The sequence below is a fragment of the Myotis daubentonii genome, chromosome X (assembly GCF_963259705.1).
Source record: "Myotis daubentonii chromosome X, mMyoDau2.1, whole genome shotgun sequence".
NCBI classification, from domain to species: domain Eukaryota; kingdom Metazoa; phylum Chordata; class Mammalia; order Chiroptera; family Vespertilionidae; genus Myotis; species Myotis daubentonii.
In genome coordinates, this window is record NC_081861.1 from 4,482,748 (window position 1) to 4,503,056 (window position 20,309).

Genomic DNA, 20,309 nt, shown 5'->3' on the forward strand with positions numbered 1-20,309 from the left:
TGGGAGACAGGAGAGAGGAGAGAGACTCAGGGGCACCTGAACTGCACAGGGCAGAGCAGGGGACCTAGGCCTCGATTTCTCCACTCACATGTAGGCCTTGTAGTTCTGCCCAATCTTCTGGACGCGCACATCATATTTGGCGTCAATGAAGGGCTCAGCAGTGGCGTACGTCTTGGTCAGGGCCACGACACTTGCGATGTCCTGGAAGTCATGCTGGTTTTCCACCTTGACCTGTGGGTGGGCTGGGGATCAGGGCCTTGGCAGGATGGGGCAGCAGTGGGGGTGCCTCAGGGCGGGTGTGTGCACACAAGTGACATAGGTGAGCTGAGTACACAAAAATTCAGTGGACATAGCGAGGCACTGATGCATGCATAATTCTGGGCCTCCTGGCTTTTACATGTATGCACAGACAGGAAGTTGGGTGTATATCACTCTCTAAACATACTGAAAATGATTGAATTGTCCACTTTATATGGGTACATTGTATGGTATGTGAATTCTATCTCATTAAAGCTGTAGCAAAACTGTGTATATATACAGTATATCTATACAGACACAAAATCAGTGGCACATACAATAAATGAACAGAAGCAAGGACATACTCCAACATAAAAATTACAAGTCTGCTTTCTACATACACAGAGACAAAATCAAAGGGATCAGAGGGATGGAAAGCATACAGGACCCCAAGACCCTTGAACATAAAAGGTTATATAGTGTGTGTTTCACACAGAGGCATGCATATACACAAAAGAACAGGACACACAAACTGGCTGAGTGCGTGATGGAAAACTGGGCCAACAAATTCTACAAATGTGAGGGGAAAGATACAAATAGATAAACACCCCAGGGCACACAATTATACAAAATTAGCGGTGTGCATTGAATACACAATATACATCTACATACATTTAGGAACACACAAGGACACACCCAACTCGGGGACTCACCTTGCCCATCCCGGAGTGTGCATGCCCCATCTTCACAACCACAGGGTATGTTGTGCTGCTGAGCTGGTAGGGTGGAAAGGCAGAGCATGGTCAGGGCAGGAGGGCTGATTGCCAGGGGTGGGGGTGATGTTGAGGGGAGCCCATCCGGCAGGAGCCACATGTTAGGAGCCATTTCCCAGAAGAGGCAGGTCAGAGATAAGCAGACAGCAGCTGGGGATCACACAGCACCTCTGAGCTCAGAATCAAACCCGGAGCCCTTTCTGCCTGTCCCTCCCTCCACCCACCCAGACTTCCCGCCTCTGCTTTCCCAGGCAGACACATGGGAAAGGGGGGGCACTTTTCCGGAAAAGGGAAAGTTTATTTATACAGTAACTGGATGATAGAGAAGTGAGTGTGTGCATGGGGGTGTGGTGGTGAGCATGTAACAACTGGACCCCTCAGCCAGGCCTTGTATGTAAGCCTTGTCCACACACATACACAACCTAGAGATGCACACCAACCCTCCAAGCTCTGATCTACACAACCAAACCCAGAGATGCCCATGCATATTGAGACCCACAACATGGAGAGACTTGCAACCAACACAAGCTCTGGAGCACCTCGCCCTCCAACTGCATAGATGCCCACAGTCATTCAGCCAGCCTCATGCTCACGTGTGGGGCAGGGACCAGAGCTTCTGTCAGCCTTCTGGCCTGGCAGCACACAACACTTTCAGGCTCAGGCACATACACAGCCCCCTCCCATCACCCAAATCCACACAATATAGAGGGACACACACATCGGGAAAGATTACCCATGTAATACAAAGACAACCCTCAGGGCACAACCATAGCACCCAGAGGTATACACAGCTCTGAGAGGCACACACAACAGAACTGGGCATGTAGTCAACACTCACAGACACACATACAACACTCCTAGGCATACTCCCAACAAACAGAAGGACCCACACCACATACAAAGAAAGGTACCCAGACTTAGGTATTCACAGAACCACTGAAACCCATGCCCCACTCCTGGGCACACAAAAAGTATATGTAGGGACACAACATACCTTGTCATATGTAAAAACAGAGAGGCATATGTGCAACCAGAGACACCACAACCCTCCTAAGCATACAGACCACACTCCTGGGCATGTGTACGCACACACACTCTCACATGCTCACACATTCAGGTGCCAGCATACATCAAATCTCCCAGATCCTGGGCAGGATCCAGGGGACCAGGTTGGACGACCCCAGCCCCATCATAGCAGGATGCACGCAGTGCCACGCCCTCCATCTGCCATGCAGACAGCTGCCCCACGGGGTAGAGAGATGGCATTCCGGGAGGGGTGGCTGGGGCGGCAGTGGTTCCCAGTTCCCGACAGGCACAGGAAGCCCGCAAGCTCTGGGTGACCGATTGACCTTCAGGCGTGGCCCCCCCTCCCCCCTGCACTCCCACCTTCCTCATTTCCCAAATGCTTGGCGTCATTATGGGGCTCGGAGAGGCAACGTGTTGGGATGGGCTTGCGGGATCCTCTAGGTAGTGTTGCAGGGAAACACTGCAGAGGCGGTTGGTGACATAACAACACGCACACTCACAGCTCACAGAGGGGAGGAGAGATGTTCACAATTACATGTGCAACCCAGACCCGCCTTACAGAGGCAGACACACAACTCCCAGAAGCAACACAAAACACACAGGGCAACACAAAACCCTCAGGTCCATACATACACCACATACATGCCACCTAAAGGCTCACGGGCAACTCTCCTGGGCAGAGACACAGTAGAGAGCTGTGCACAAGCGTGCGCACACACACACCCCAGATTTTCTAGGCTCCTCTTTTTATAAACCCTCCTATTTCCTCTGGGCCTGGGCCTGAACACAACACTGTGGACACGTGTGTGCCCATGAGAGGAGTGTTGCACTCTGGGGTCCTCTGGAGAGACCTAGCTTTGAATCTTAGTGTTTTCTTTTTTAAAAAAAATATATTTTTATTGATTTCAGAGAGGAACAGAGAGGGAGAGAAAGATAGAAACATCAATGATGAGAGAGAATCATTGATTGGCCACCTCCTGCACGCCCCACACTGGGGATCAAGCCCGCAACCCAGGCATGTGCCTTGACTGGAATCGAACCTGCGACCCTGTAGTCCACAGGCCAACACTCTAACCATTGAGCCAAACCAGCTAGGGCATGTTTCCTCTTCCTAAAACCATGTGGGACCCCTGGCAGGTCACTTAACTCTCTTTGGGCCTCAGTTTCCTGATCTGTAAAAAGGGCACAGTCAGGCCCAAGCACTTGGTATGCTTGGAGATTGCCAGGTGTCCGTTCTGCACCCCCAGTTGGGCACCACAGCCCCCACCCCTCATCCAGCCCCTCAGATGGTCACACACCCGGACACCCCTTCATGAAACCCTACCAGTTTCAAAACCTGCACAATAACCTGGTTCCACACGACCCCTCGCATGTAGACAGTCGACACAACTCTGTGCTGACGCAGTTTTCAGAGTCACAGAGCTGGCGTCAGAGCCAGATTCAGCAAGGGGCTGCAGCAACACTTCCCCTGCCCTCACTTCTCCTTTTGGCTCCACCGCTGGCTTACTCAGTGCCCTGTCTCATTCACTCTCACTCCCCTACTTTCACAATCAGCTTCTCTAAATTCCTGGTTTACGTCCTTCCCTCCCTCTCTTTCTTGTTATCCCAACAGTCATTTCTTCACTCTCATTCCTGGGCAGCTCACTCAATCCTTTGTGTGTCTCAGTTTCCTCATCTGCATAATGAGAATATGAACAGTCTCTAACTCACCGGGATATTGTGTTATGTCGGGAAAAATGCTTAGCACAATATCTGGCACACAGGAAGTCTGCATCCTCCAATAGTGTTGGGTACTATTATTATTATTGGCTTATCATCTCTTCCTTAGCCAACATTAACAAGGAAGCAATCTGGATTGAAGTATTTACACAAAGATTTTAGAACAGTGCTTGCTACCTATTAAGCACTCCATAAGTGTTGGTGGTAGCTTTTGTTGTTCTGATGGTGTTGCTATTGATTGGGATAATCTCCCTAAATTAATCCAGCTTCATTAGCAAGAGGGTAATGGAGACTGAATAAAAGAATTTCCGCAAAGACTCCGGGGCACGGTATACAGTAAATGCTCAATAAGTGACTGCTATCATGACTACCATCATTATTACTGGTCCGTCCTTCCTGAACAACAAAGGCTGTTAATCAGCCCGGAAGCCCTTTCCCAGGACCCTAGGAAGATTGAGATAACATCTGGAATCTGGCAGGCAGGGGTTGTCTCACCCCACCCCCTACCAGAGGCATGGTCAGGGAGGGGATGATGGGGAAGGGGCAGGGCAGGATGGAAGAGTATCAGTTTTCTCCTGACTCACTCACTGGTCTCTTTCACCACCATTCAACTCCCCCCACGCTAGGGCTCATTCGTTAACCATCACCTTCCCGCCTGCTAAGCCTGGCTTGAGATCCTGGGGTCAGTTGGCCTAAATCCAATCCCAGCCATACCCTGTGATCCATGAAAGTTCTTCAGTTCCTCTATTCCTCAGTTTTCCTCATCTGTAAAATGGGAATAATACTGGTACCCATCTCAGAGGCTTATCATGAGCTTTTAAAAGTTGAATTATAGTTGACATACAATATTATATTAGTTTTAGAGGTACACTATGTTGGCTCGAAAATTTTATACATTATGGAATAATCGCCATGATAATTCTAGTTAGCATCTGTCACCATACAAAGTTATTACAATACTGTTGAGTATATTCCCCTGTGCTGTACATTGCATTCCCATGACTTACTTATTTTATAACTGGAAGTCTGTACTTCTTAATCCTCTTTTTTTTTTTTAAATATATTTTATTGATTTTTTACAGAGAGGAAGGGAGAGAGATAGAGAGTCAGAAACATCGATGAGAGAGAAACATCCATCAGCCGCCTCCTGCACATCCCCCACTGGGGATGTGCCCGCAACCCAGGTACATGCCCTCGACCGGAATCGAACCTGGGACCCTTCAGTCCGCAGGCCAACGCTCTATCCACTGAGCCAAACCGGTTTTGGCTACTTCTTAATCCTCTTAATCTATTTCACCCACCCCATGCCCCCTCTGGCAACCACCAGATTATTCTCTGTATCTATGAGTATATTTCTTTCTTTTTTAAAAAAATATATTTTATTGATTTTTTGGAGAGAGATAGAGAGTTAGAAACATCGATGAGAGAGAAACATCGATCAGCTGCCTCCTGCACATCTCCCACTGGGGATGTGCCCGCAACCCAGGTACATGCCCCTAACTGGAATCGAACCCGGGACCCTTCAGTCTGCAGGCCAGCGCTCTATCCACTGAGCCAAACTGGTTTCAGCTATGAGTATATTTCTATTTTATTTTGTGGTTTTTTTTTTTTGGTTGGTGTTTTAGATTCCACATATAAATGAAATCATAAGGTATTTCTCTTTCTCAGGCTTATTTCACTTAGCATCATATCCTCTAGGTCCACCCATGCTATGGCAAAAATTGTGAGCTTTAAGTGAGATAAATTATGCTGAGTGCCTGGTACACAGTTGGTGCTATATAAATGCTATTTGCCTGTGTTTTTTTGAGCAGGGTTGAGATCCAGGCTCTGGCTCCAGGCCACCTGAGTTCAAATGCCAGTTCTGCCACTTATTAATTGTGGTCTTGAATAAGTTACTTAATCTCTCTGTGCCTCAGTTACTCCACACTGTATTCCTCCTCCACTTACCTGCCTCATCTCCTTCCACTGCTTCTACTTGTCTCCTCTCAGCCTCCTCCACTCCTCAACAGTTTGTGGGATCTACCAGAGACGAATTTTTGTGTGTGCTTGGTATGCAGTATCTACACAAGACATGTTTGTTGACGAAAATGAACTACTTCGGGCTTCAGCCATGGGGAGTTTGCGACCCGTGGGTGACTGGGTAGACTGTGGAGAGTTTGGAGTCTACAGGAAATTGCCTTGGGGGAATCCTGACTCTAAGCACTCCGTAGAGGCCTCCGGTTAGGACTGGGACGGGACTTGGAGATGGGGGAGGGGGATGACCAGGGCGAGGCCTAGGGAGAGGGAGGGGAGGAGGGTGAAGCGCCTTTTCGGCAGCCCTCGGCCCGCCCCTTGGCCACCACTGAAGGTGGGCGGATGAGTAATGCATCCAGGAAGCTTGGAGGCCTGTGGTTTCCGCACGGCTGCCACTGCCACCCCCGCCCCCGCCCCTTGCGTGGACATTTATCCTCCGCTGCTCAGGCCCTGCCGCCATCGCCGCAGACCCAGCGTCCAGAGAAGCTCCATCAGAGGTAGGTAGGGGGCTGGGCGGCCGCAAGGCCTGGGCCTGGGCAGAGCTTTCCTGCCGCTGCACACCTCGCTGCTCAGCCCGAGAGGCAGGCAGAAAGGCAGGCACCGGGACCCTGGACTGGTCAAGGGGGAGAGGGCGGGTGTGGGGGGCTGGAACTGCTGCAAACTCCCGATACCCATCCTAAATCCGCCAAGCTCATGAGCCCCTTATATCACAGCAAGCGGCCATTTCCCCTAAATTCCCTCATTGTCCCCCAAGTCTCCCACCCCCAAACTTCTGAACCTCCCCAAACTCCCCCAATACCCCAGACTCCTAAATCCTCAACTCCCTAAACCTCAAAACTTCCTCTGCTCCCAAATCCCCTGGCACTTCCACCCTCTTAAGGCCCCCAGAACTGCCCCAAATCCTTAAACCCCCAACCTCCTCCAAATTCTTCAGCTTCCCTCAACTCCCAGGCCTCCTGGGCCTCCTCTATCTCCCAATATGCACAACCCCAAACTCCCAAATTCCTATAGTTCCCCAAACTGCAAATTCCTCACCCCCAACTCCTCCACTTTCCGACTTCCCTAACCCCCCAGGTCTTCAAACTCCACCACCACAACCCCATAATCTCTGCCACTTATTCTGTCCGCTAAATCGCTCAAACTCCACAACTCTGAAACTCTCCCAATTCCCCTAAAATCCTCTGGGCTCTCATATACCCATCTCCTTAAAATGCCCAAACTCCCAACCCGTCTAGCCCAAGTGTGGCAGACTAAGGCCTGTCCATGCTGCTGGGGGGAGGGTAGAATGGGGTGAGAGGCCTGCCCAGGTCCCCGGATTGGCTGGGCTGGAGGCCCCCTGACCTCTCCTCTCCACCCTTCCAGAACCCATCATGGCCACCTTCGAATCCCTGGCCTCCGGCATCCTGTTGTTGCTGTGTCTGACAGCCCCTAGCAGGGCCTGTACCTGTGTCCCATCCCACCCACAGACGGCCTTCTGCAACTCTGACCTCGGTGAGTATACCCTACTCTGCTCACATACTGTGTTTTGGTTTCCCTCTCAGTCTAGTGGGGTTCAGGATGGTGCTCACCTCTAGAACAATTCCACTCAGCCCTGCCCTGACTCTCCTTTTGACACATGGCATCCTCACTCAATTCCTTGATTACTCCAGGCCTACCTAGTCCCTCCTCAGGGTCTTTGCACTGGCTGTTCCCTCTGCCTGGTACACCTTTCCCTCCGGGTATCCATGTGGGTGACTGCCTCAAACATTACTTTCCCCAAATTTTAACCCCTGTCCTCTAGTACTCCTGATTCCCCTTACCCAGTTCTGAAGTTCCCCATCATACATAATACCTCTAACACTCCACAAACCTATCTATTTTGCTTGTGTTTAGTCTGTCTTTTCCTGGCTAGCATGTGAGCTCCACAAGGGGAGGGATTTCTATGTTTTGTTCACTGTTGTGTCCCTAACACCCAGAACAGTGCCTGGCACACAGTAGGTGCTCCAAAATGTTCATTGAGTGAATGAGCACATGGTGAATATATGAAAAAGGCTTAAAGCAGAGCCTTGCAAAAAGTAGGCATTCACTATATGGGCGAATCTGTTAACAAATGTGTACATTTTTTAGTGGGTTGTCCGGCATCCAGCAACCCCTATTTACGTATGTGCTTTGCTAGTATGACTATTGTAATTGTTTTATTTTTATTAGCTCACGCAGTCCATTTGACTTGTTTTCCCCCCTCCTCTCCCTGCAGTCATCAAGGCCAAGTTCATAGGGACAGCAGAAGTCAACCAGACAACCTTATATCAGCGTTATGAGATTAAGATGACCAAGGTATTCTTCCTGCCCCTTCCTCAGGAGTTCCTAACATTTTCCTCCCTGTAAAGATAAAAAGGCCTCTGGCCATGGTTGGCGAGGAAGTTAGCTGTGATCTCGGGATGCTATGTGAAGAATGTGGAGTGGGAGGATCATGTCAGTAAAAAGAGTCTTCTCATCCATCCACAGATGTTGAAAGGGTTCAACGCCTTGGGGGATGTTCCTGACATCCAGTTCGTCCACACCCCAGCCATGGAGAGCGTCTGCGGATACTTCCACCAATCTCAGAACCGCAGCCTGGAGTTTCTCATCGCTGGTGAGGCTCTGCCCCCTCGTCGTGGGCCTGAAGGGGTGGGGCTCTGAAGGAAGGGTCCCAGTTGAAATAAGGACTGCCCCAATTTCGGCCTATCAGAAGGCCCCCAGCCGGGTCTGTGCTCCAGGGACGCCAATCAGGCGTCACCTGCCCCAGCCCAGCCAATCAGAAGCTGCCTGTTGTTCACCCCTCCCCCAGGACAACTGAGGAACGGGCAACTGCACATCACCACCTGCAGTTTCGTGGTCCCCTGGAACAGTCTGAGCTCCACTCAGCGACGGGGCTTCACCAAGCTTTACAGTGCTGGTTGTGAGGAATGCACAGTAAGTGTTTGGGCCCTGCCTGCCACCTGGAGAGGTCTTCTTGAGCTCTTCCCTAAACTCATGGCTTGTTTCTTGCTCCATCAGGCTATTACTTTTCCCTATGGCTGCTCCCCAAACCCCCTTGTGCTGTCTCTGATCTTTACTGCTCTTCCCCCAAACCTGAGACTGTCCTTCTGGACATTCTGGTGATTCTTTTGTCCCGTGTGCCTCATACCTGGGGTTTCACTGTTGTGGCTGCTTCCTGTTCCTCCAACGTTCCCTTGTGACTATTATGTAGTCCTGATTTTTGTTCCTGACCTCCCCCCACCCCAGGGATTGTTTCTTGGTTTCCTAGAATGTTCTCCAAGAACCCAAAGTGCTGTTCCCCAACCCACCGACTCTTCCCCAGCACATATGATTGTTGCTTTCCAGCTGTGACAGTTACACACACGAGGGCAAGTTACATTGCCCATTTGACTATTCCAGGACTGTTCCCTGATGTCTCTGAATGTCCTCTGATTCAGGGACTGTATCTGAGAGTCCCACAGCTCCTTCCTGTGCTTAAGTTCTCCACTTGCCAGCTGTTCCCTGGTACTGCCAATTGTTGCCTAGCCTATGGAACAGTTCTCAGGAGACCCATCTGACTGATCCCTGCAACTGTCCCCAGCCACCAAGAAACTGATCCTTTCTCTTGATTACTGTCACCTCTACGAGTCCAATGACTGTTCCCCCAATGGGAGGAGCTGTTCTTGAGTCTGTATCCAGGTGGAGTGACATGACATCTCTCAGCAGCTCAATGTTGAATGCTGAGGAGAAGGAAGTTCTGCTCTGTAGGGGAGGAGAAGTCCTCAGAGATGTGCCTCCCTCCCCCTCTTCCAGGTGTTTCCCTGCTCATCCATTCCCTGCAAACTGCAGAGTAATAATCAGTGTTTGTGGACGGACCAGCTGCTTACAGGCTCTGACAAGGGCTTCCAGAGCCGCCACCTTGCCTGCCTGCCACAGAAGTCAGGGATGTGCAACTGGCAGTCCCTGCGGCCCCGGATGGCCTGAATCCTGCCCCCAGAAGAAGCTGAAACCTGCACAGTATTCACCCCCTTTCCCACTTCTGTCTTTCTCTCTTCAAGACAATGAAATAAAATCCTACCACTCAGCAGGCAGTGTCTCTGTGTAGTGTCTGGGAACAAACCCATGTCACTGATGACCTGGTGGGAGCACCCTGGGACCAATGCTGAGGGGATGAGGGCTGCAAAATGTTGGCTTTTAAACACGCAAAGGGAAACCAAACTATAAATGTTGGCTTTTAAAATTTTACATAAAATTTGAGGTATTGGTAATAATTCTCTACATTGGCATTAGCATTGGTGATCTGCAGTGTCAGTAATTTAAGCCGCATCATCAACCACAGCTTACTGGATAATCTCTTTAGTCAATACTTTAGAGCATTTTACTAGACCAATTTATAAATCCTATTTGCATAGGGCTCTCTAGTTCATAAATTACCCACTGCTGACAAATCACTACCTCATTGGCAAATTCCCCTATTCACAAATCCCTCCAGTCAACAACCTAATTGACAAATGCCCTATCAATTGCCTAACAGCTCTCCTCCTCACCTCAGGCATTGTCCTGATGTCACCCAGTGAGTCCTGCCCCATACAAACCTGTCGGTGTTACTGTCCTGACCATTAGGTTTTGTACTGTGAGTCTGGCTGAAGCAAAAGGGGGAAAGCCCCAGGGGTCTTAGACTCCTACCCCCCACATAACCCAGCCAGGGACTCTGGAAGAAGGGGTAGCCTTCCTCCCCGGCCCCTCATGGCCCATGGGAGATTCCTTGGAAAGTGGTTGTTTGGGGAATAGGAAAGATGGACAGAATGTATGATCTGGAAATCCCCTTCTCCTACCTCTCCTCCCCTCACTTCTCTGACCAACTTTGACAAGAGTGAAGTACAGGTAAGGGTTCAAAATCAGAACCAACCAAGTACTTCAGCCCACACCTTCACAAACTGCTCCTGCCAGTAAGAACCCAGGTCTCCTCCAGGGTATTCTGGATCTCCAAGCATGGCCCCTGGATCTTCTGTGGCCCTGTCCTTTTGCATTCCTGGAGGTTCCCCCAGGGCCCAAGGTATGTCCCAGATCGGGATTGTTGGATTTGGAGAACCCAGTGGTTATCTCCTTGCACAGGGGACACCCTTGCAGTAACAATTTCTGTGTCAATGTGTAGACTTTGGTTATGCCCTGGGGGGGGATCTGAACCCTGGCTACCAAAAGGGGTGAATGGCAGCCTTCACTGATGGGTACAACTGTAAGGGAAGAGCCTAGGTCCTGGTTTGGACTTGTGACTGTGACACTATTGTCTCAGCTGCTTGCAAGAGTTTGTCAGCTCCCGCTCTGGCCGGTGTGGCTCAGTTGGTGGGGCATTGTCCATGCACTAAAGGGTTGCCAGTTCAATTCCTGATTCTTGTTTGATTCCATTCATAAAGCCCACCCATCCATATAGCCCCTATTGATTGACACATTCTTGCTGGAACAGCTCCCGGTATATTCCCCCTTATGTTGAAACATCTCTCCTCCACCCCAAGTTTCTATAAGAACAGCCCTTTCATTTTATGAATAATGACTGACACCTGCGTCTCACTAACCGGACCTGGACTCCTCCTATGCCAAACCCAATTACACTGTAGAGCCCCCACTAAATCTACATATGCAAATTGATCTATATCTGGACTTCTAATTTTTCCTTCTTTAGTCTCTCAGCCTGTCTAGTCATGTGTCCACATTACACTGTTTAAATTAGAAAAACTTCATACAATACATATTTTCTGGCAGAAGCATTCGACTTTTTGTAGGCTGGTACAACTAATCCCCTGCCCCCAGCTTCAGAGTTTTCCTGGCTTTTATTGTATGTTTGTATTTCCATCTGAACTTTACTATCATTTTCCTGGTTCTGTACAATGAGGGAACCTAGGTGCAAGGACATCCAGTAACAATGAGTACACCTAGCTGCCTTATCTTGGCTTTGAAATACTGTTATCCTAGGGCTGAGTCTGGGAAAGATCAAGATATGCCTGGAGGTGATGTCAGTGGAAAGGTGAGAGTAGGGGCCTATAAAAATCCTCTCCTCCACAAAGCAATGAGAATACTGGCAAAAATTATCAAAATTTAATTTTTCCAGAACTTTTAAAACTGCCCAAAGTGTATAACAATTAAAAGGATGTCTGAATCTCATTAAGAACAGTAAGTTTTGTCCATCTGAACTTTCCCTGTTTCCATCTCCCCACTTCCACAACAGCCTTGAAAAGCAAGAGCCTTGCAATCCTGATGTAAACCAGCAGTCTAGAAACCACAGCAGGAGGCAGAACAGGGTTGGGGTCCCTTCAAAGTTCCATTCTCAGACAACTATATTTGAACTTTCATTTTCCTAGAAAACGCCACTCACAGGACTTGTCTATCTGATCTGACTCAGAGTTTACCTGGTGTGAACAGCTTTGCCTGAGGCTGCTTTTTAGAAACAATCAGCAGCAACTGTTTAATATAGCAGGTGCTTGAAGCAGTGATTACAGTTATAACAAACAACAAGCTGACCAAAATACCCAACAGAAAAGATGGGTAATGAGAGCTCCATAGGAGGCTTTGAAAGGCTCTGACATGTTCCTGGAAATCTAGAAAGGCACAAATATGCATGCCCGGGATCTCTGGCTGACCTCAAGGCTCTGCACAAGTAGTATGTAAACTTGGGGTGGAGAACCTTTTTTTCTGCCAAGAGCCATTTGGATACTTATAACACCACTAGGGGCCCGGTGCACGAAATTCGTGCACTGGGTGTGTGTGTGGGGGGGGAGTGTCCCTCAGCCCAGCCTGCCCCCTCTCACATACTGGGAGCCCTCAAGCGTTGACCCCCATCACCCTCCAATCGCAGGATCGGCCCCTTGCCCAGGCCTGACGCCTCTGGCTGAGGCGTCTGGCCCGGGCAGCGGGGACCCGCAGCTGCAGCGGCCCCGCAATCGTGGGCTCCGCTTTAGGCCCAGGCAAGGGACCCCTAGTTCCTAGGACTGCCAGCTTCGACCGTGCCCAGCTCCCATCGCTGGCTCCACCCCTACTTCCTGCTATCACTGGCCAGGGCGTAAAAGGCACCTGATTCTCCTATCATGGCTGGGGGGGCAGGGCAAAGGCGGCCCCAGGGCCGCCTTTGCCCTGCCCCCCCAGCTCTTAGCTCCCCCCTGGGTTTCCGATCACTGTCAGTGGCAGGGGGCTTCTTCCTGCTTTCCCTTTCGCCTCCCTGCATTGTGCCTACATATGCAAATTAACCGCCATCTTGTTGGCAGTTAACTGCCAATCTTAGTTGGCAGTTAATTTGCATATAGCCCTGATTAGCCAATGAAAAGGGTAGCTCGTATGCCAATTACCATTTTTCTCTTTTATTAGTGTTGATTAGCAGGCCATGCAAAATTATCAACTTAAAAATTAGCTTGCAATATTTGGTCAAACATTTAACTAACTCACCCATAATGCTTTGGCAGGGCCAGACCAAATGATTTCACGGCCCGTGGGCCAGACATTCCCCACTCCTGATGTAAAGGCTAAGGCAAGGTTGTAAATAGCCTGCCTGAACACTGAAGGCATGCACCAACATGCACACAGAGCCTATTAACAAAAGCTTGCAGACTTACTGGTTCTAGGTTTTTAAAGAAATACCTCTTCAATCATTAGCTGGCCACTAAATTAATGAAGCAGATACTTCAGTGGCTATACATGGCAAAGAATACACAATTTGCAGAATTAGTTCAGAAACATCACTAAAAAAACAAAGAACAACAAAAACAAACCCTGGGGATGGAGAAGAATCTGATTTCCAGAGTTGTCACATTATGTTATTTCAAATGTTGTTTTTAACAAAAATTTATGAGACATGCAAAGAAGCAATAAAATATGCCCCAAATACAGAAAAATAAAGAAGTCAGTAGACAATGTCCCTGAGGAAGCCCAGATGTTGGAATTAATTCACAGACTATAAATCAGCTATTTAGAATATTTTTAAAGAGCTAAAGAAAACCATGTCTAAAGAACTAAACAAAATTATAAGAATGGTGTTTTAATAAATAGAGACTATCAATAAAGAGATAGAAATGATAAATAATAGAATTCTGGAATTGAAAAATATAATAATGTAAATGAAAATAGGGAGCTCAACAATAGATTTGAGCTGGCAGAGGAAAGAATTAGTGAATTTAAAATAGGGCAACTGAGCCCTAGCCAGTTTGGCTCAGTGGATAGAGCGTTGGCCTGCGGACTGAAGGTCCCAGGTTCAATTCTGGTCAAGGGCACATGCCCAGGTTATAGGCTCGATCCCCAGTGTAGGGCATGCAGGAGACAGCCAGCCAATGATTTTCTCTCATCATTGATGTTTCTCTCTCTCCTTCTCCCTTCCTCTCTGAAATCAATAAAAATATTTTAAAAATTGAACAAAATGAACAGGGCCTCAGAGGCCTGTGGAACACCATAAAACAAATCAATACACACATAATGATAGGAGAGAGAAAGGTGTAATAAAGAATCTTGGAAGGAATAAGGCTGAAAACCTCCCAAATTTTATAAAAAAATAATCTATAAATTCAAGAAATGCACTAAACTTCAAGTAGGATAAACTCATAGAGATCTACCTCTAAATGCATCATAAACAAACTTATGATTATTGATACCATAATTCTCAAAAAATACTAACAAACTGAATCCTACAACATGTAAAAAGATTGTATATCAGATCAGGTGGGATTTGGCCCAGGAATGCAAGTGTGGCTCAACTTATATGAAAATCAATTAATGCAAACATCATAGTCATAGAATAAAGGCTAGAATCTACATGATCATATCAATAAACACAGAAAAAGCATTTAACAAAGTCCAACATATTTTCATGATTAAAAAACACTCAGCAAACTAGGAATAAAAGGGAACTTTGTCAACACTTGGGTAGCAGTTAATATATGACACATTCACTATTCTAATTGCTTTCACTCATTGAATAATTAATTATCATACTAACCATGATTCATAAACTATTATTACCCACATTTTGCATATGGGTAAACTGAGGCACAAAGCATTTAAATGATGTTTCCTATGTTAGGAAGCTAATTAGTTGTGTAGCTAGGTTTCCAATACAGAAATTCTGGCTACAGAGTCCACACTCTTGGTCACAGTCAGCCATACTATCTCTCAAAGAATGTGAAATTATAATAATGATAAATTGGGTTTGCTTAGAACTAATGATTTGATCTTCATCTGTAAGTAAATTTAATGTACAACACTGTGAATTTATATCAGTGATCATAATTTGTAATACTGGTAAGAATGTTTAATAGTACCTTGGGATTGCACTGTCAAATAAATAAAATTAGCTTCTACCAAAAAAAAATGTTTAATAGTAGTACCAGTGTTACTTAACCAAGTTGGCAATGTTGGGTCAATATTGATATTTAATTGTAATTTAATTCAGAAAACTAGTAATGATTATTTACATAAGTAAAAATAATTTGTAACATTTTTAAGTTTTAAAAAATATATTTTTATTAATTTCAGAGAGGAAGGGAGAGGGAGAGAGAGATATAAACATCAATGATGAAATCATTGATTGGCTGCCTCCTGCACACCCCCTACTGGGGATTGGGCCTGCAACCCAGGCATATGCCCTGACTGGGAATCGAACTGTGACCTCCTGGTTCATAGGTCGACATTCTATCATTGAGACACACCAGCCAGGCAACATTAAATTTTTAAAAATTAGTTTTAAAGTTTGACAGCATTCGTAATGGTGATTCAATTTCTATTTGTAACTAAAATTTGATTCATAATTGTGGTACTCATAATTTATATTAGTAATCATAACTTTAATATTAGTAATTATTTATAATAACAGTTGGAATTTAACCATATTAATAGTTATTTCTATTAGTAACTATACTATAATTCAAAACATAGTTACTCATAATTTATATTAGTAATCTTAATTTGTAACATTGCCAATAATTTGTAATAATATTTTACAATGTTTTACTAATAGTTTAATATATTTTAGTAATTATAATTTATTTCACAACATAGGTACTAATCACTTGTATTGATAATCCCAATTTGTAACATTGGTAATAAATTGTAATGCTAGTTATAATATTTGATGTATTAGTAATGATAATATAATTTCTACCAGTAAGTATAATGTAATTCAAAACAGAAACTTATAATTAATATTAGAGCATAATTTGCAATATTGATAATTGTAATAATAGTTATAATCTTTGATGATACTAGTTATAATTATTCCATTTCTATTAGGAACTATAATTTAATTCATAACCTTGGTATTAATGATTTACATCGGTAACAATAATTTGCAGTATTGGTGATTATTTGTAATAGTAATGATTAGATTTTATGATAATAGCAAAAACAATTCAATTGCTATTTGTAAACAATCTAATGTATAACATTGCTACTGATAATTTTTTTAAAAATATATTTTATTGATTTTTTACAGAGAGGAAGGGAGAGGGATAGAGGGTTAGAAACATTGATGAGAGAGAAACATCGATCAGCTGCCTCCTGCACATCTCCTACTGGGGATGTGCCCGCAACCCAGGTACATGCCCTTGACCGGAATCGAACCTGGGACCCTTCAGTCCACAGGCTGATGCTCTATCCACTGAGCCAAACCGGTTAGGGCAACTACTGATAATTTTTATTGCCAATCCTAATTTGAAATATTGGTAACATTTATATCAAGAGGAATATTTGATAATGATAGAAACAATGACTTAATTTCTATATGTAATATAATCTGATTCATTATATTAGTTCTGTCAGTTTATATTAGAAATCTATTTTTATTTTTTTATATATTTTATTGGTTTTTTACAGAGAGGAAGGGAGAGGGATAGAGAATTAGACACATCGATGAGAGAGAAACATCGATCAGCTGCCTCCTGCACATCTCCCACTGGGGATCCCAGGTACATGCCCCTGACCGGAATCGAACCCGGGACCCTTCAGTCCGCAGGCCGACGCTCTATCCACTGAGCCAAACCGGTTCGGCTAGAAATCTATTTTTAGTACTGGTGAGAATAGATACAATAGTTACAGGATCAATGATACCAATCACACTTGTAACCACATAAGTAAATTCACTGTATTAATAAACCTTTCCCAAAGCAATTTCACTCTCCACAGCACATGCCACTCTCTGATAGTGTACCATTGGTACACATCCATTGGCAACTATTGTAGTAGGCATGATGCTTTCCCCTCTTGCCCACTCTACTTCCCCCAGACTCACCATCTCTTTGTGATTGGGGTAGAAGGTCTGATCGATTAGAGGGAATTCCTCTGTCCCCAGTTTCTTGTGCAGTCGAACCATCTGGGCAAACTATGAGAGTCAAGAAAGACAAGTCAAGCAAGTCCTTCGCCTGGAGGGAGTCTCCAAGCTGGAGGTTCCAAACTTCTAAACTCCCTCAGTTCCCCCCAAATCACAGTGATTTTGAGCTCCCGAATGCATTCATGAGATAGTCCCTCTGCCAATAACACCCTTCTTGTCACTTACCACCCAGGGCTTGTCACAGAAGTTGTAGACAGAATGCAAAGAGTTAACACTGGGGATTCCAGCATACTGCAGCCCAATGACCAAACTGCGGTGGTCTCCATTCCTTGCCATGCTGAAGGCATGCTGACGAATCAGCACAAAGTCCGGCTTCAGAGACCTGGGGTGCAGGGGTAGGAGTGTTGAGGATTACCCCCAGACGCTTCCCGCCACCCTTACAACAAAGAGCAAGTTTCCATATGTCCACAGCTCCTAACAATTGTGAAGTGGCTTCTCACCTCAGCACACATGAGCAAGCTGTTCTCCCCCACAAGCACCCTTTCCTCATCTGGTGACCCCTTGAAGCCTTCCCTACTGGCTCCTCTCCTCACCAGGTCAGCTTCCAGCTTACCTACTCAGCTCTGACAGCCCCCTGGGTCACAATGTCCCCGACTACTAGCTGTGATTGCTGTTGGTGTCACTGGGAGCTGAGTAGGTATAGTTCTCCATGAGCCATTTACTTGTTCTATCCTAAACTTATTTTTGATAAATAGTAAAGATCTAGAATTTATTGTCTTAAACTATGGAACAGAGAAAAAACTAGTTTAATAATCAAATTTTTATTGTTTTTATAATCAAACCTTTAGTGTGGTCTTCTTTCACACAGTTCCTGTAATGCTTGGGAATATATCTTCTTTAGGGAAGACTTCTATGAACTCACTCTAACCACTTATTCTTCAACAGGATAACTTCACCCATCATAATTCTTCTTCTTAGCAATTAACTCCAGTATAATTGTATAATTAAAGTATTTAATATTTGTAGGTTTTCAACTGGTCTTTAAACTGTGGGGCTTTACACAGGTGTTCACTCTGTCTGAAACATTTTCTCCCTAGATAAAGGAGGTCCCGAAATTCACGCAAGAAGTAATTTTGATAGAAAACACAGGTTTATGATTAAAAATTGTAAATTTTTTATTGATTCACAAAGTATACGGTATAGGGTTATGTATGGAATAGCATATCGGGCAAATGGCCTCCACAGCTTTGCTGGCACATATGCACTCTTTTGTTGAAATTTTCCATGACCGTTTTGCATAAATGTGGCTGAATTTCAATGAGGCTCATTTTCATCTTGATGGCTTGGTTAATAGACAAAATTGTCGCATTTGGGGTTCAGAAAATCCACGAGTGATTGTTGGGAAACAAATGCATCCACAACGTGTCACTGTTCGGTGCGGATTTTGGGCCGGAGGCACCATCGGATCATTCTTCTTAAAAAATACGGCTGCTCAAGCAATAACAAAAGAGTGCGTATGTGCCAGCAAAGCCATGGAGGCCATTTACCCGAAATGCTATTCCATACATAACCCTGTACTGTATATTTTATGAATCAATAAAAAATTTACAATTTTTAATTATAAACCTGTGTTTTCTATTAAAATTACTTCTTGCGTGAATTTTGGGACACCCTTTACCTGCATGTAGCTCTCCTTCACCTCCTTTAGGTTTTCCTCAAATGTCTCTTAAACTAGTGGTCCACCTTATCCAAATTTCAGACTCCTCCACTGCTGGAAGCAAATTCCAGCAGGTTATAATTATGCAAGAAGTTCACCAGAAGGCTGATGGACACCTTCAGCAGGGCTGAAGATCTGCATGTTACTGCCTGCTGACAGACAGCTGAGGACAGTTCCCCAACCTGATAATACTTTATTGTTTACCAAATCTTACCTTTGACATGTGTATCTGCTTTGCTATAGGGCAAAATGTGAGAATAAAAAGCCCTGGGTCCGGAGATTCAGAGAGTTTAGTCACTAGAACTAAGTTTCTGTTCTGGCACCCCGAAATGCCTTCCAAATTCATATTTCTTCTCTAGTCTTATTTTATGCACAACACTTCTCCAGATTCCTTGAGCCCTTGCAGATGCGGAAAAGACCTCGTCACTCCACTAGCCAACAATCCCTTTGCTGCTATATATTTTTCTTAGCACTTTTATATTTTTAAAGTTATCTGTTTATTGTGTGTATCTCTCAGTAGAATGTAAGCTTCATGAGGGCAGAGAGGTTTTGTGGGGTTTTTGGTCTTTGGGGAGTCTGTTTTGTTCACTGCCAAGTGCTCAGCATGTAGAACAGTGCTTGGGCACAAAGGGTGCTCAATAAATGTCTGTTGAATGTAAAATGCTGAGAGCAGCACCTGGTATACAGTGGATACTCAAGAAATAATTTTTGAATCAATAATTGAAAAGTTGCTTTGTGGTCTGCTGGGATCCTTGACTCTTCTTCAGAAGAGAAGCTATCTCCCACATTCTGTGCTTAAGTTTTTTTTTTTAATGGAAATATATTTGACAGATAGCATTGTGTAAATTTAAGGTGTACAACTGATGTGTTAATTTGATACATTTATATATTGTAATGTGATTGTCATTGCAGTGATAGTTAGCACATCTATTGTGTCACATAATTATCCTTTCATTTTTGTGGTGGAATAATTGAGATCTAGTTTCTTAGAATGTTTGATGATTATGATACAATATTGTTGCCTATAATCACTTTACTGTACATTAGATCTCCAGATTTATCTACCAGTTGCAAGTTCGTACCATTAACCAACATCTCTCTTATTCTCCCAGTCCCCAGCCACTAGTAATCATCATTTTACTTTCTATTTTTATGAGTTTGGCTCTTTTAGATTTCACATGTAAGTGATATCATATGGTACTTGTCTTTCTCTCTCTGATTTATTTCACTTAATATAATGTCCTCAAGGTCCATATATGTGGTCACAAATGGCAGGATTTTCTTCTCTCTCATGGCTGAATAATATTCCTGTGCGTGTGTGGTGTGTGGTGTGTGGTGTGGTGTGTGTGTGTGTGTGTGTGTGTGTGTGTGTGTGTATCTCACATCTTCTTTATCCATTTGTCCATCGATGGATACCTAAGTTGTTTCCATAGCTTGTCTATTGTAATGTGCCTAAGTTCTTGCTCACAGAAGGAATCGGTGCAGAGGTGAAGATTCTCCCTCAGATCTAAGGGAGTCCTTATACCTCTCCCATAACACCAAGGTACAC

The 20,309-nt window shown here is 45.1% G+C and overlaps 2 protein-coding genes across 3 annotated transcripts in view; one reads left to right on the forward strand and one right to left on the reverse strand.

Moving 5' to 3' along the window:
• The window catches only part of SYN1 (synapsin I), a 35,162-nt gene that overhangs the window by 5,661 nt on the left and 9,192 nt on the right, over positions 1–20,309 (reverse strand). For both annotated transcript variants that reach the window (XM_059679768.1, XM_059679767.1), the window contains exons 4-7: positions 17,269–17,425; positions 17,005–17,094; positions 951–1,013; positions 89–231 (exon numbers count right to left, since the gene is read on the reverse strand). In XM_059679768.1, the coding sequence (XP_059535751.1) occupies positions 89–231; positions 951–1,013; positions 17,005–17,094; positions 17,269–17,425 (453 nt within the window). The remainder of the gene's footprint in view (positions 1–88; positions 232–950; positions 1,014–17,004; positions 17,095–17,268; positions 17,426–20,309) is intronic.
• On the forward strand, positions 6,108–9,828 carry TIMP1 (TIMP metallopeptidase inhibitor 1). Its single transcript, XM_059678802.1, has 6 exons — positions 6,108–6,265; positions 7,131–7,259; positions 8,002–8,081; positions 8,253–8,379; positions 8,575–8,699; positions 9,558–9,828. Exons 1-6 carry the CDS (start codon positions 6,118–6,120, stop codon positions 9,726–9,728), a joined length of 780 nt encoding a protein of 259 aa, XP_059534785.1. The 5' UTR covers positions 6,108–6,117; the 3' UTR covers positions 9,729–9,828.